Source organism: Hoplias malabaricus, chromosome 3, assembly GCF_029633855.1.
Source record: "Hoplias malabaricus isolate fHopMal1 chromosome 3, fHopMal1.hap1, whole genome shotgun sequence".
Lineage (NCBI taxonomy): Eukaryota > Metazoa > Chordata > Actinopteri > Characiformes > Erythrinidae > Hoplias > Hoplias malabaricus.
In genome coordinates, this window is record NC_089802.1 from 72,852,215 (window position 1) to 72,866,343 (window position 14,129).

General features: G+C 38.6%; 1 protein-coding gene across 1 annotated transcript; it reads right to left on the reverse strand.

The window, feature by feature from the left end:
• On the reverse strand, positions 1-14,110 carry sucla2 (succinate-CoA ligase ADP-forming subunit beta). The gene is made up of 11 exons (XM_066666209.1): positions 13,970-14,110; positions 11,259-11,454; positions 9,258-9,357; positions 8,760-8,922; positions 7,923-8,051; positions 7,537-7,675; positions 6,374-6,535; positions 5,870-6,012; positions 5,646-5,766; positions 4,536-4,624; positions 1-3,949 (listed from the first exon to the last, which is right to left on the reverse strand). The coding sequence occupies exons 1-11, from the start codon at positions 14,051-14,053 to the stop codon at positions 3,875-3,877; spliced, it is 1,401 nt and encodes a 466-aa protein (XP_066522306.1). The 5' UTR covers positions 14,054-14,110; the 3' UTR covers positions 1-3,874.
• Positions 14,111-14,129: the final 19 nt, after the last annotated feature.

Below are 14,129 nucleotides of genomic sequence, written 5' to 3' on the forward strand. Positions count from 1 at the left end.
GATTCTTGTTTGTTCCTGTGTTATACAATCTTTCCTTTTAATTAGACTTCTTAATCACTTGGGAACTGAAAATTAATTTTGATCCTCCATGGCTACCATTGACTGACACTTCTCTTCATTATGGGATATAGTTTCAATAGGAGACAGCTCTGGACTGCAGGCAAGCCAGTGAACCACATGCACTCTGTGTCTATGAAGCCAACTGCAGAATGAGGCCTGCCACTGTATTGCTGAAATAACTATAGCCTTCTTGATAAAAGACAGGGCCTTAACGGCTGCATACGTTCCTTTAAATGTCACAGTCTGCTATACATTTTATTTTACGTTCTTATTGTGGAATGTTTTCAAATAGTGTAACTTGTTCAGCAGGTGTCAAAATCAATTTTTTTTTATCTACAAAACGCATTCAAGTTGGTCAGGGAAACTACTGGAGATATGTTTCTTTGTGTTTTTGTTTCATGAGAATTAACAAATCCCAATTTAATAGCTGCAAAATGTCTTTTCTTGACATGGGTTTATAATAAATAGCATATAATTTGGATTGATTAAAATTTATCACCATTTTTACAATATCTTCAGACCTATTCCTATGCAATTACTGCACCATGAAAGCTTGAGCTCATGGTGTGATAGGAGCAATAAAAAAAAAGAGAGGACAGCCGTCCAAATGTCTTAGCAACAACTCTCAGCGCATCCAAATGTCACCAAGTTATTTATTCACCAAAGCGTCCAACAATTAATGCACCGCTAGCTTGTTTTTCCGGACGTTGTGAGAGGTTAGTTTTGCGGCCATCTTTATTTTGCTGCTAATAATCTTCAACCTGAGGCCAGACTTGGAGTTTCAAGCTTCGCAAATATGTCCAGTGACTCTTAAATCACTTATTAGCACATTAAAATTAGTTTTCTAACATTAATATTAAAGTACTTGCCACTCATTCAGTCTAGGATTGGGACAGATGTTCCAAAAAAGTTGGGACACTTAGAACATAGAGACAAACATCGATCTACAGAAATGTCAGATAGTTACCAGCAAGAAATTCACACTCAAGCTAGCAGCTGTAATGGCATGAGTTACTTCCACATCTCTGAAGGCTTTTTAAGGGGTGAAAGACTGTATATATCAATAGTCTATACATACTTTTGTAGATGATGTCCTTCTAGGGCCAATATACTTTCTTCAGCAGGACAGCGCCGCACCATTCTACAACAACATGGCTGATCAATCAGATTGCAAGAGCTACACTGGACTGTCTGTAGTCTAGATCATTCTCCAACTGAAATCACATGGTACATTATAAAATTTAAAACATAATGGAGGCTCAGCTGAGGACTTGTATAATGTAAGAATGGAAAGATATTTGGGTTTTCAAAGCTGGGTCAATTCCGATCTTCTGTCCCCAAATGATCATGAAGAGTTCCTAAAGTGAAAGCTGATGCAACATGGTGGTAAGTGTGTTTCTGTGTTAACTTTTCTGGAACGAGAACGTATTGACAAAATATACATTATTTTTGAATGATTTTCAGTTTAACCGTGTGTTTTGGGATTCCTGATTTGAGTCAAGTAAAGCACTGTGTACCACATTCGACATTCAAGTTCCCTTTGATTGCCACAGGAGGCAGTTGTCGCACTAATAATAACAATCTGAAAAACAAAAATAGAAGTCTGTAATACATTTTCAAATGTTTGCAAACACTTCTTATAATAAGTGAATCCTTTCAAATGCATCCATTGTGAACGCAAGAGTTGAAATTACTCAGTACGCTTTGGAGTAGCTGCATGAGCTTAAGGTCACCATGTGTCGGGTAGGTTGTTATAAATTACTGAACCGTGGAGTGGTGGGGCTGTGTTCTCTGAAGTGATGGAGTATGTTTGTGACGAGTTGGAGAGCTGTGTGTGATCCTAAACAGACTTACAAATGAATTACAATCTGGTTGTCTATAAAATTAACTCCCTTTCTTTCTATGATCCCACAATAACTATCTCACACCTGTTCAGTCAAAAGCGATCCTGTGTTTGTCTAAGATCACCCATTCAAATGAACCCTCTCATTATCACCTATACAACAGATCCCTGTGTAAAGACCTTTAGGTTTTACCTCCCAGCTGTTCTCAGTAGTCTTTAATTAGGATTAACCTGTTACAAAACAAAATTATTTTAAGCAAAGTAGTTTTATCACATTTCACACATATCTATATGCCTTTTGTAACAGAAGGCTAATATACAGAGTATGAGATTGGCACAATGGTGTATTAAAGGGGATTAAGAGATTTTGAAGTGTACACAAGTACAGTAACCCTTTCATCATTATCAGGGAAGTGGAGTGTAGCGAGCTTACCCGGAGTCACTGGACACTAGGCAGAAAGCCACACCAGACAGGGTCCCAGTCAATTCCAATACTCACATGTGTGGCTTATATCACACTGCCAATTCACCTAGCGACATGTCTTTGGGCAGTAGAAGGAAACCATCATTACGTTACTTTCAAAATTACATTAAACACCATTTTGAGTTGTATTTTTAAAAAATGGTTGAATATGTTTGTAGACATTGCAAAATCAACAATTCTTTAAATGTCAGTCGGTTTCTATACGATGGATCATTCCAATTGAAATCTCACTGCATGGCTTTGTATCTCAGTGTATAGAATTTGAAAAATGATATTTAAGTTTGGTTTTATGGTAAATTTACATTTGGTTTTGCACACTATTTATTTTCTTTTCCTGGCTCAAGAATTCAGAACATAAGCTAGCAACCCCCAATCCACAACAGTGGTAAACAAATCAACAACATTTTCAAAATATATCTTTTGGCTGATGCAATACAACCCCAAAGCCATGCTCCGAATTTTTTTTTATCAAATCAAATTACCCCACTAGAAAAACACTCACAAATGTACCTTTAATCTTAATTTCCTCATCTCTATCGTCCCATATACAGTATATAGCTACAGGAGCACTGAAAAGACCACTACTCTTTTCCAAATCAGTAAGTTCTTCATCCACAAAAAAAATAACAACAACACCTGAAACCCCTTGAGCAGAATCTGTCATCACCACTACGATCATGATTAACATAACTGAACATTTTATTATTTTCTCCCTCTTGTTAACCAGTGCTTTCTGGATAGGGCCAAGAGAACACAATACAATTAAAGTTTACACAGATTCCCCAAGTGTTTGTGCGTTTTTTTGTTTTTTTTAAGTGTGGGAAACAGTGCCGTGTTCTTTGGAAACACTGAAGCAAAGAGCCCATGAGGCTCTGGAAAGGAGGGGCGAAAGAGAAGGAAGTGTTTATTTAATGAGGCTCTGTACGTGTTTCTGTGTGTTTGTTGCAAAAGAGAGAACCTGCGTCAAACATATACTACATCCAGCAAGCTTCACCCCAATGTACAGTTTCTAAATATAAATACAGTCCCACATAAATAGGTCCGCCTCTTAAGAAAACGAGGAAACCAACATCAAAAGCAACTAAATAAACGAGTGTAATGAACAGTTAGTAATACTGACCTGATCTAATCAGTGTAACCAAGATAACTCCCTTAATCGGGGTCTGGGTTACATCGGACTAGAGCAGGATTCTACAATGGGGGGCGCGCAGAAGAGACAGCTGATCAGCAGGGACAGACTGGAGCAGAAAAAAAAAAAAAAAAAAAACCACAAAGACATGAGTGTGCCTTTACATTCTGGAAGTACTGAAACACTGGGGAGGGCAGTGATGACCACAGGGAGATGGTTCCAGACAGAATAAGAGACACAGGGTTTAAGTGGAACTGGACTCAGCAGCTAGCTCAAGTTTATGGTTTGGAGTCTGGTCAGAGAGGTGGTGAGGATAGAGAAGTGGAGTTTATGGGCATGGTTTCTGGGAGAGACATCTTTAGATGGGCAGCTGGAACTTCACATCCACCTGGGCCTCTTTGGCCAATGACACAATTTCAGAAAGCTTTACAACCTAGAGAGAGAGAGAGAGAGAGAGAGAGAGAGAGAAAGTGAAAGAGAGAGAGAGAGAGAGAAAGAGAGAGTGAGAGAGAGAGAGAGAGAAAAAAGAGAAAGAGAGAGAGAATTAAAGGAGTTGCAAACACTATAATAAACATGGAGACAAGTTTAGGACAAGTGTTAATTTTTTTTTCACACTTATTATTAATTTACTAATACCAAGTTTTATTATTCAGTTGCTACTATAAATTATACAGATGTTCCAAACTGAATCACCGGATCAGAATGGAAGCTACATTTTTTTTTCCTACAGGGACAATTAAGGTACTGCATATTTCACCAACTAGCCAGATCTCCACCTAACACACATCACTGTGATGGAGCAGGCTGAGAGCTAGTACATGATCCATTCAAGACACTACTGCATCTTTCTGAACTTTCTACTTTACCTCAATTAAAATAAAATACAGAGCGTGCCTAATCTATTTTTTAATCTTTTTTTAAACCAAAGACTGAAACATTTAAATGTTAATATGTTGACCCTTAAAGGGTTTTAGAGCGTTAAATGTTTGTGGCTGTGTTGTGTGTGAACAGTGGTGTACCATCTTAGCTGCCTCATCCAAGTCATCACAGGCCAGAATCTTCAGAGGACTGGCAGCGATGAGTGCCTTGGCATCGTCCACTCTCGTCCCTGCATCCAACAGCAGGACACATTGAGGATTCAGACAGAAAATCACAAACACACAGGAATACAGTGCGAGTACAGCATGGACTGATGAACAAGTGTCGCTGTAACAATAATTTGACATTGGTTATTTAACAAATGTCTACAAGCACTTTTACTGGGCTCAGTTATATTACATAAATGTTCAGTGGATACATCTGGCCATTACAACTGAGCGCAAGACACTACAAGACGCGGTGGGAGAAGGACTATTCAATTAGCCATGCTTTATCATTAGCAAAATATGTAATAGGATTTGGAATGTAGCTCTAGGAGCCATGTCTAGTGGCTTGTGTCATAACAAACTAGCATCACCATAACAAATATCCAGTAAACATCATATTTGTTGATACATTCATTCATTCACTATCTGTAAGCACTTATCCAGTTCAGGGTCGCGGTGGGTCCAAAGCCTACCTGGAATCATTGGGTGTAAGGCGGGAATACACCCTGGAGGGGGCGCCAGTCCTTCACAGGGCAACACACACACACACACACACACACACACCCTACGGACACTTTTTGAGTCGCCAATCCACCTACCAACGTGTGTTTTTGGACTGTGGGAGGAAACCGGAGCACCCAGAGGAAACCCACGCAGACACAGGGAGAATACACCACACTCCTCACAGACAGTCACCCGGAGGAAACCCACGCAGACACAGGGAGAACACACCACACTCCTCACAGACAGTCACCCGGAGGAAACCCATGTGGACACAGGGAGAACACACCAACTCCTTACAGACAGTCACCCGGAGCGGGAATCGAACCCACAACCTCCAGGTCCCTGGAGCTGTGTGGCTGCACCACCGTGCCGCCCATATTTGTTGATACAATTCTGTCATAATCAGAGTTTTTACCCTTTATCCTTTTCTTTCCCTGGTTAGCTGTCATATTACATCATCTCATCGACCCATTACTTTTCCCACTAATTTTTCTCATCGCATTAAAAGTTTTTTTTTCCTTTTTAATTTTTCTTTCTTACCTTGTAACCGTACTACAATAGGGATTTTCAGGTCCAGGTCGGAAACGGCCATGATGATGCCCTGAGCGATGACATCACATCTCATAATCCCGCCAAAGATGTTCACTAAAATGGCCTGGACCTGTCACGAAGCAAACAGTATGTCCAGTCAGAGCAGACCCCATACAGAAGTTCCTTCCACCCTGAGGCTGTGACAGATATCTCATTACACACTGCTGCTTTACCTTTCTGTCGGATGTGATGAGCTTGAAAGCTTCTGTCACCTGATGCGCTGTGGCTCCGCCTCCAACATCAAGAAAGTTGGCAGGAGTTCCACCATGGAGTTTGATAATGTCCATGGTTGCCATCGCGAGGCCGGCCCCATTTACTAAGAACAGATACAGAGATCATTATACTTCACACAGCAGCAAAGAAGCCCAGGATGCTATACAGAATATTTAAGTCTTAACCAGCCACTGCTGCTTTCCAGACCAAACTGTTCTGCAGCAGTTCTATACGTCACTTACTACTTACATAGTTTGTGAGCAGCTATCTTTGTACTTCTACTTAAGATGCATTTGGTAAGGTATTTTTACTTCAGTCCATATTTAAAGTAAAGATACTTTTATTTGCTTCCCTATCCATCTCTGTATGTGCAATAGTTCATCATATCCAATATCATAATACAAACTTTAAAGAATACTATTATAATATTTCCATAAACACTACACAAGAACTACTCGACTCACCCAGGCAGCCGATGGTGCCGTCCAGGCCGATGTAGTTAAGATCAGCTTTAGCCGCTTGTCTGTCTCTAATATCCTCCTGACTCCAGTCCCGCATGTCGAACACTTTCTTCTGTCTGTATGCAGCATTAGAGTCAAAGTTGATCTTGGCGTCCATGCACATGACTTCAAACAAAAACATAGAGAGAGAATATTAGAGACATGTGCAACACTAAATATGGGGGAAAGCTACAAAGACCCCTGGAAAACACATCAGCTAAAATAAACCAGTACTCAAAAAGACTATTGATATTTTTCAAAACTATAAAAGAGCGGTGTATATATTTAATCAAATGACAAGATGCTAAATGCTAAAGATGCTAATAGCATTTACAATTATTATGTGATTTAATATTAAATAACGCATCATTATATCTCTCATTGTATTTGATAAAAATGACTGTTTTGCATACTGTTTTTCTTTTTGTCTGTATTTTTAACTCACTATACAAACCAGCATGCATTTTTCTGCTGTAAAACCACTGGGAATCTTCCCCATGATAAAGAAATCTACTTATGTTGAGGCTATAAAACAACAAAGGCATTAAATTCAGTCTCCTAGCAGTAACAATAAATATTGAATTTCCTTTTGCTTTAGCCTGCAAGCATAATAAACATTCAAACTCTCCACCATCACACATCCACACTTGGACTTTTTAGTGTTGCAGTTATATCCTCAAATGTTTTTATTTCTTAGTCTTTAAGCAAGAAAATCTCACTCAAGGAACGTCTGTAACAGAAGGTTATTAACAGTAGTAACATTCTGGGTTTTGCCCATGTTTTAGTTACAGCAATATACAAACACACAATGTATTTATGAAATTTAAGAGGGGTGTGTGTGTGGGGGCGGGGTTGAGCTGGAGATGACTAGTGTATTAGTTTATATTCTATTAACTGGGTGGATGCACTAGTGCATTGGCATTGGACAGTAAAACAAACTTAATTTTCAGAATGTCTGCATTCCCTTCACAGTGCAGCCCAGCAGCTAAATAGAGGCCTTGTGGCAACGCTCATCCATTTTCCTGATCTCTCATCCTTGGAATAAAGATGGCCAAGTATACGCGTCTGTGCAAGTGTAAATAAGCCTGGTTTATTCTGTGTATGTATAATAGAGTGTATTTATGTACCAATGCCAGAAGAGTCTTCCACCATTGGGTTGATCTCCACCATTGATGCATCGTATTTGATAAAAACGTTATAGAGTTTGATCATCATTTCTGCGGCTTCATTTACTAAAGCATCAGGGAAGCCCATCCTCTTTGCTACCTGAAGAGAAATCAAGTAAATGCAAAAATGAGTTTGTGAAACATTTATACTGCGATTATCTTATTAAAGAGGAAACTAAACAAAGAAAATATAAAAAAAATAAGTTTTAAAAAGTGTAGAAATAACAAAAATTAAGGTTCACTTACGCATTTTGCCTTTTTTGTTTTACTTACTGTGTTTTATGACATTGCAAAAAATTAATTCATTAACAAGTCATGTTGTTCTGCTTGTTCTCTGTACTACTCACTTTTACTGCTTGGTCTGTCTTAATGCCGTCTATGATATCGATAGGCTCTTTCACAATGGCATCTGGATTCTCCGCTGCCACATCCTCAATGTTCACACCCCCCTGAGAGCTGCCAATCAGCACTGGACCCTAAGTACAAACACCAAACAGCATTATCATCAGAGTGATGCAACTATAGAACTCCCAAGACAAAATTTAACAACCTTTAAAATGCAACAATCTAGTGCCACCTGCTGGAATAACATAAAAACTGTCCCTCTTAAAAATACATAGAAAATCTCTAGCAGGTTCACAGCACTAAATGCATAAAGCAAATTTGTACAGGGAAAAAAAACACAGTTTAAATACAGAGTAATACACAGAACAGGTACAAATCTTTTTATTTAAAGCTCTCATTTATGACATAATAATCATAATTGATAATCAAATTACATGTAGATATATCCCATGACCAGCATGGTACACGACATGTATGTTGTACTTGATATGAATTAAAATTCCTTTTAGGAGAGGTGTATACATTTTTTTGCAATATTTGGCTGACATACTTGAATTTAATTCAACAGCTGGATGGAAACCTAGCTACAACATGCATTCCTCTACTGCATTTTTCTTAATTAAGACCTCACAGCACATTTGCATATTAGGTAATAACTTTCTTAATTATGAATTGTATAAAAACATCTTCATTAAACTGATTTGTATTAAAATTTCATGATTAGATGTAATTCTGTGCTGAATGGTTTCCTAAAGACTTGTAATTGAATTTTTGTGGGGTCACCACTATGTTTTATCATCATAAATTACATTTCCCGCATTGATATCAGCAGCTCTGACCTGGAAGGACCTCTCCATGGTGATGGCGAAGTAATATTCCCGACGGGGATAGCGACGCTCACAGATAAACACCTGGTTACAGATCCTACCCGCCTCGCCGGTCTGCTTAGTGTACAGCTTTCTGCCAATCATCTGAGAGGAGATATCCTTTGCTTCTTCTGGCCTAGAGAGTGAAACACCCAGGAACCAAGGCAGATAAGATAGGAATCAGTGTTGTGATGGAGATAAAATAAAGTTACACTCAGTGAACAAAATCTACTCAGAAGTCAATTTCAGTGTAGAATACTGTGCAAAACACATAAACCACCAAGTTCCACACATTTAGTCTAAGAAGTTGGTTGCACAGCTGTTTTTTAGTATATTTACTCTCCTCTTCTTAAAGCAAGTGTGCTCTTTTTAGAACTATGTCATTAACAAAAAAAAAAAAAGAAAGTTGAAAATGGACTTTTACATAATGGCCACTTTGACTGGTCTCAACACCACTGCCTGAGCACTTACGAGTAGACAATTCTGACTCCTCCTTTCAAACCTCCCTCAAACGTTCCTTTGCCTCTGCCTCCAGCCAAAACCTGCGCCTTCACCACCAGATCTTTCGAGCCTGCGAAAGAATTAGAGAAAGAATGAGAATCTACATGACCTCATGACATCAGATACAGAACCCAAGCCCACTCTGGCAGTCCTGTAACAAAGACAGCCTTACATAACAGGCAGGGGCCATCTAAGTTAAGGACAAGGGCAGGAAGCTTATGCATGCTTCTACAATACGTCTGAAATACCTTTACAAGCTTCACATATTCTGCTATAAACACAAGCAGTAACATGTAACAAGAAGTTGCAGAATACACATTCGGCCAAGCCTTTTGACACTCGTGAGCACAAATTACGTTAATCTACCGCCATACACACCAACAAATTATGACCCAGTCTTTAGTCTTTCAACTCTTGGTAAAGATGAAAGGAAAACTCCCAACATCAGGCAAGTTGTTGAATTGTATTTATATCTATTTTTAAAAAATGGTTGGCAAATATTATTAATTGAGCTGTAAACAAAGCAATTCTGAGTGGTTTGGTGTGAAAAGCTTCTTTGTAGATAATCTTAATGACTTAGATTTATATCCTTTTTTGACTCAGCGAATATCACCTTTAAAATTGTGTCCAATCTCAACACCAAAACACAAAACTGCAGGCTTGCATGTTCCAAGATTGTGAAATATGGACTGTGTGCCAACTTTGTAAATTCAGCAAAGATTCCCTTTGTCTACAACCCTAAGCTTAAGTTATCACTTCCCTTTCCTTTAGCACTGATTAGCCTTAGCATCTAAACTAGTCTAAATCAGGTAATAAAAACCTGACTGGATTAATTTATATTGTCAACAACTTTGTAGAGAGACGTCTAACACTAAAACAGAGAAAACAACCATGAATACAACATACACAAAGCAAAAAGCATATGTCCCAAGGAATATTATGGCCTCCCCCTCCCACTTCATTCATAGGAAAAGTGGCAGGTGCTGGTTGTATGCTGACAGCTACACACACACACACATACACGTCCCACGAGTGCCAGCACCAAGCTAAGTTTAGACCCAAGTGTGTGTGACTTCAGTAAACAAGCCAAACCACGCACAATAAAGCTAGGATATTCCATGATATTATTCCACACAGTTCTTAAAAAGAATGCAGCTCTTCACAAACAGCAACTGGATTGCAATGACTTTTGTTTATAGGAAACTGAGTGGAACCAAACTGAGAGGATATGAAGATCAAAGACATATGGTTATGAATAGCAAATATCTGCTGACAGTAAGGCTTCACCTCCATTGCTGTTGTTTACCATTGCTTTACAAAACCCAGAGGGTCTCCAAATGCCAACTTTTCAGCAGAGAATAAAAACAGAATTCTTAGTTTTCTATTGTATTGAGTGTACTAGATGTTTTGTTTTTTTATACCTGGCTGCTGTTTTATTTAACACCCAGATGTCATAAATAAAAGATCCAACTTTTAAAGCATGCAAAAAGCCAAACACAGTCAAAACAGACAAAAACAGTGGTAATAAGGAGTGTACAAATCTTTGGATATTCTTTCATAAATTGTAGAATTTATAATCCATCTGAACTAGCATTACAGAGAAATGCAGAATGCATTTGTATAGGATTACAGTCCAAATGCAGTCTATATTAATAACACAGTTATAATGGGCCGGGGTTCACAGAAGAGACTTGATTTTACTCCCTGGCCAGGTGTTAAGAGTCACCATATAATAAATAGCATATTTAAAATATTATAAACTTTACCCCTTAGGTTTTTTTAAGACATACCCAGCCTACACAATGTCTGCCAATTAAGCAAAATACATAAACAATGCTACATAAAATATAACAGATAAAAACACAAAAATCAAAGAGTATGACTGAATTATTTCCCAGAGAAAATAGGAATTTAATTAAAGATTGGTTTGGTGGACAGAACTGACTGGACACTGTTGCTCTGTGCTCTTACCAATCTGCTTGGCGATGGTGTAGGCCTCGTCTGGTGTGTTAGCCACCATCCCCGCGGGCACAGATATGCCTGCCTCTTTCAGCAGGCCGATGCTCATGTACTCGTGCAGGGACAGGTTCCTCTGCTGCTGAAGCGTTGCTGGTGGAGTTGGGTGGCTGGCATGGTTACCGAACAACCCTGATGTTCCAGCGAGTACCTGACGGCAAACAAGAAATAAATACAATGAAATGGACATGGAACAGGACTGAGAACGAATCCTTCTGCACTGAGCTTCCTGGAAGTGCCTTCCTTTACTGCTGTGGAGAGTAAGGTTAATCATCTCAGTTTAGTGTAATACAAGAAGAACCTAGCTTTTCCATTAAATGACTTTGAAAGAGAAAGCCTCCAAGACATGAAACTAAAACGCTCATAACGGCATGTGTTTGATAAACAGAAGTCTAGGCATAAGGTCTCTTGTACTTTACAGCCTCATGCCATCTCATGATACTAGTGTACATATGAAAATGATAGAGCTACATTTTTTCACAACAATTGACTGACGTTTACAGGTGTAGAAACAAGTATATTACATTTTTTTATTGAATGCCAGGCCTTCAAATACAACTGAAGCAAAAGTGGACATATTAAACACTGACAATGGCAGTATTATATTTAGTTGTTGAAAAATAAAAAATAAATAAAAAATGAGATGGCCTATGTACAGTGTAGAGAGATCTCCACAAGATCTATTACTGATCCAATGAAGAGCACTATAAATTTGGACCACTAAAAAGTAATAAAAATGTGTGCATCCATCTTTAAAATGCAGCTGTACGCCACACAACAGCTTTATTCATAGCACTGGTCGTGTGAGTTTCCAATCAACAGCAGATCAGCTTTTGCCTGTTTTTGCTTACCTCTGCTGTCTGTATTGAAACAACAGAACAGCAGTGAGGGCAACAATAAACACTTTTAATGTCATGTGAACAAATGAGAGGATCAGCTATTTAAACATAACCTCCCACTAAAGCAAGTCAATTCTGAGTAGAAAAAGTTGATGAAACTATTTTAGCAGCAGGAAGCACTTTCAACCATCAGTAAATGTGGCTAACTATCTGCTGTTTTACAACATTGAGGCCCTTGTTTAGCTCTGCTGAACCTCCCATCCAGCTGTGAGGAAACATTATCTACTAAAAGAATGGAATGTGCAAAAACAGAGGCTAGTGTCAAGTGTCTGATTGGGATTTAAATGCTCATTTTTTTCTAGATATTATGTTCCAGGCCTGTTTATTTCAGTCATGAAGATATGTATATCACTGTTGTCATGACAAAACTCAATAATCTCCAAAATGGTCACAAGAAGAAAAATAGTAATTAGTAATTAAGGTCCATTTCGATCAGTTCGTTCATAAACCTTTTAAACATAGGGTTTTACAGATTATGTCAAAAACAGAGAAAAACGGAAACACAATTTTGTTATGCAAATTTTTGTAAATATTGTGTCAGACTGCCTGTGATATCAGGTTGTGATGTCACAATACAAGGGCATTTATTTGCTTCTGTTCAGTTTTAATGAGTGGTATCAAAATTAACATATTTACATCACATTAACACTATAAAGGTATAGAAGAGCTCATTTTTTAAAAACCTTTAACACATTTGTAGTGTGATACAATAACTCTATTCTAACGGTATACAGCTACTTGAACATTTTCCTGAGACGTTTCTGCAGTGGTTATGCTGATATCAGAGAATCTCTTAATTTTCTTGCCATAGTCCACCACATTGCAGGGCTCTGCTCGACACGTGAGCATTACTCAATTGTTACAGAAACTGAAGTAAAAATGTAGTGATCAGGACCAGAACCAGATGAGATGTGGTCTGCTCTCCCCTGATTGGCTAATCCTGAAACTTTTTAGGAAAGAACCCCACACATTCACAAAAGTAAATCTAGAAGAAAACAGGAGCTGTACGGGAACTGCTCCATGTCTTGGAGATGTTATGCAATAACAAAAATGTGAGTTGATGAATACTATAAGTAATAAATCCATTCTGTCCACTGTATGAGTATACTTAAAATCACTTATTTTAAACAGTCAAATCTATATTTTAGGATAAAGCTAGAGCAAATAAACAATTAGTGTTAACTGCAATTAACTACAAAAAGTGAAGCATTTAACCGTGATTATTGTAACTTTTGACACCCCTAGTTTTAATTCATTCACAGGCAAGTTCTGTGGTAGATATAGGTTGTAGATCTACAATGCTGTATAAGGGTGATAGCAGTAAAACAAAGGCTACAATAACAAAGTCTAACTCTGGTTTTAAATTGTTATTTCGATAATAGATGGGTTAATGTTTTAGCCCTATGCCAAACTGTGATGGACTGGAAGGGAGGGGAGTAAAAATAGTTTGAGTTCTGTCCTTCCAACTCCCCCGTTTTTAAAGCCTGAATTTCAGGCTTGCGTTGTACATAAAATATATATTAAAGTATTCTTAAATATTTCAAACAAGTCATTGTTAATTCTTAACTCCGGCTGAGCGGCAGCCCCCCGTTCATTCCCCGCGGTTTACTGATGTTGACAGTCAGGGCAGTTAGCTCTGAGCTAAACAGCTAATGTCAAATGAGAAGTCCTCACTTTGAGGTCACCCCACAGGGTTACTCAGAGCCCCCAGACACTCGGAAAAAACACGGCTCAATCACACAAAGTGTATAACTGTGTTGAACTGACCTTAGCTGCCGAGCCCAGTGCGGTTCTGGAGCCCGAGCTCCTGAGTCCGGCAGAAACCCGGCCGCAGATCAGGGACGCCGCCATGTTCCACTCCGCTCAGCAGCGCTAATGCAGCTCAGATCACACTCCAGTGAATCGGCTCTCTGGTCCGGTTCTTTTC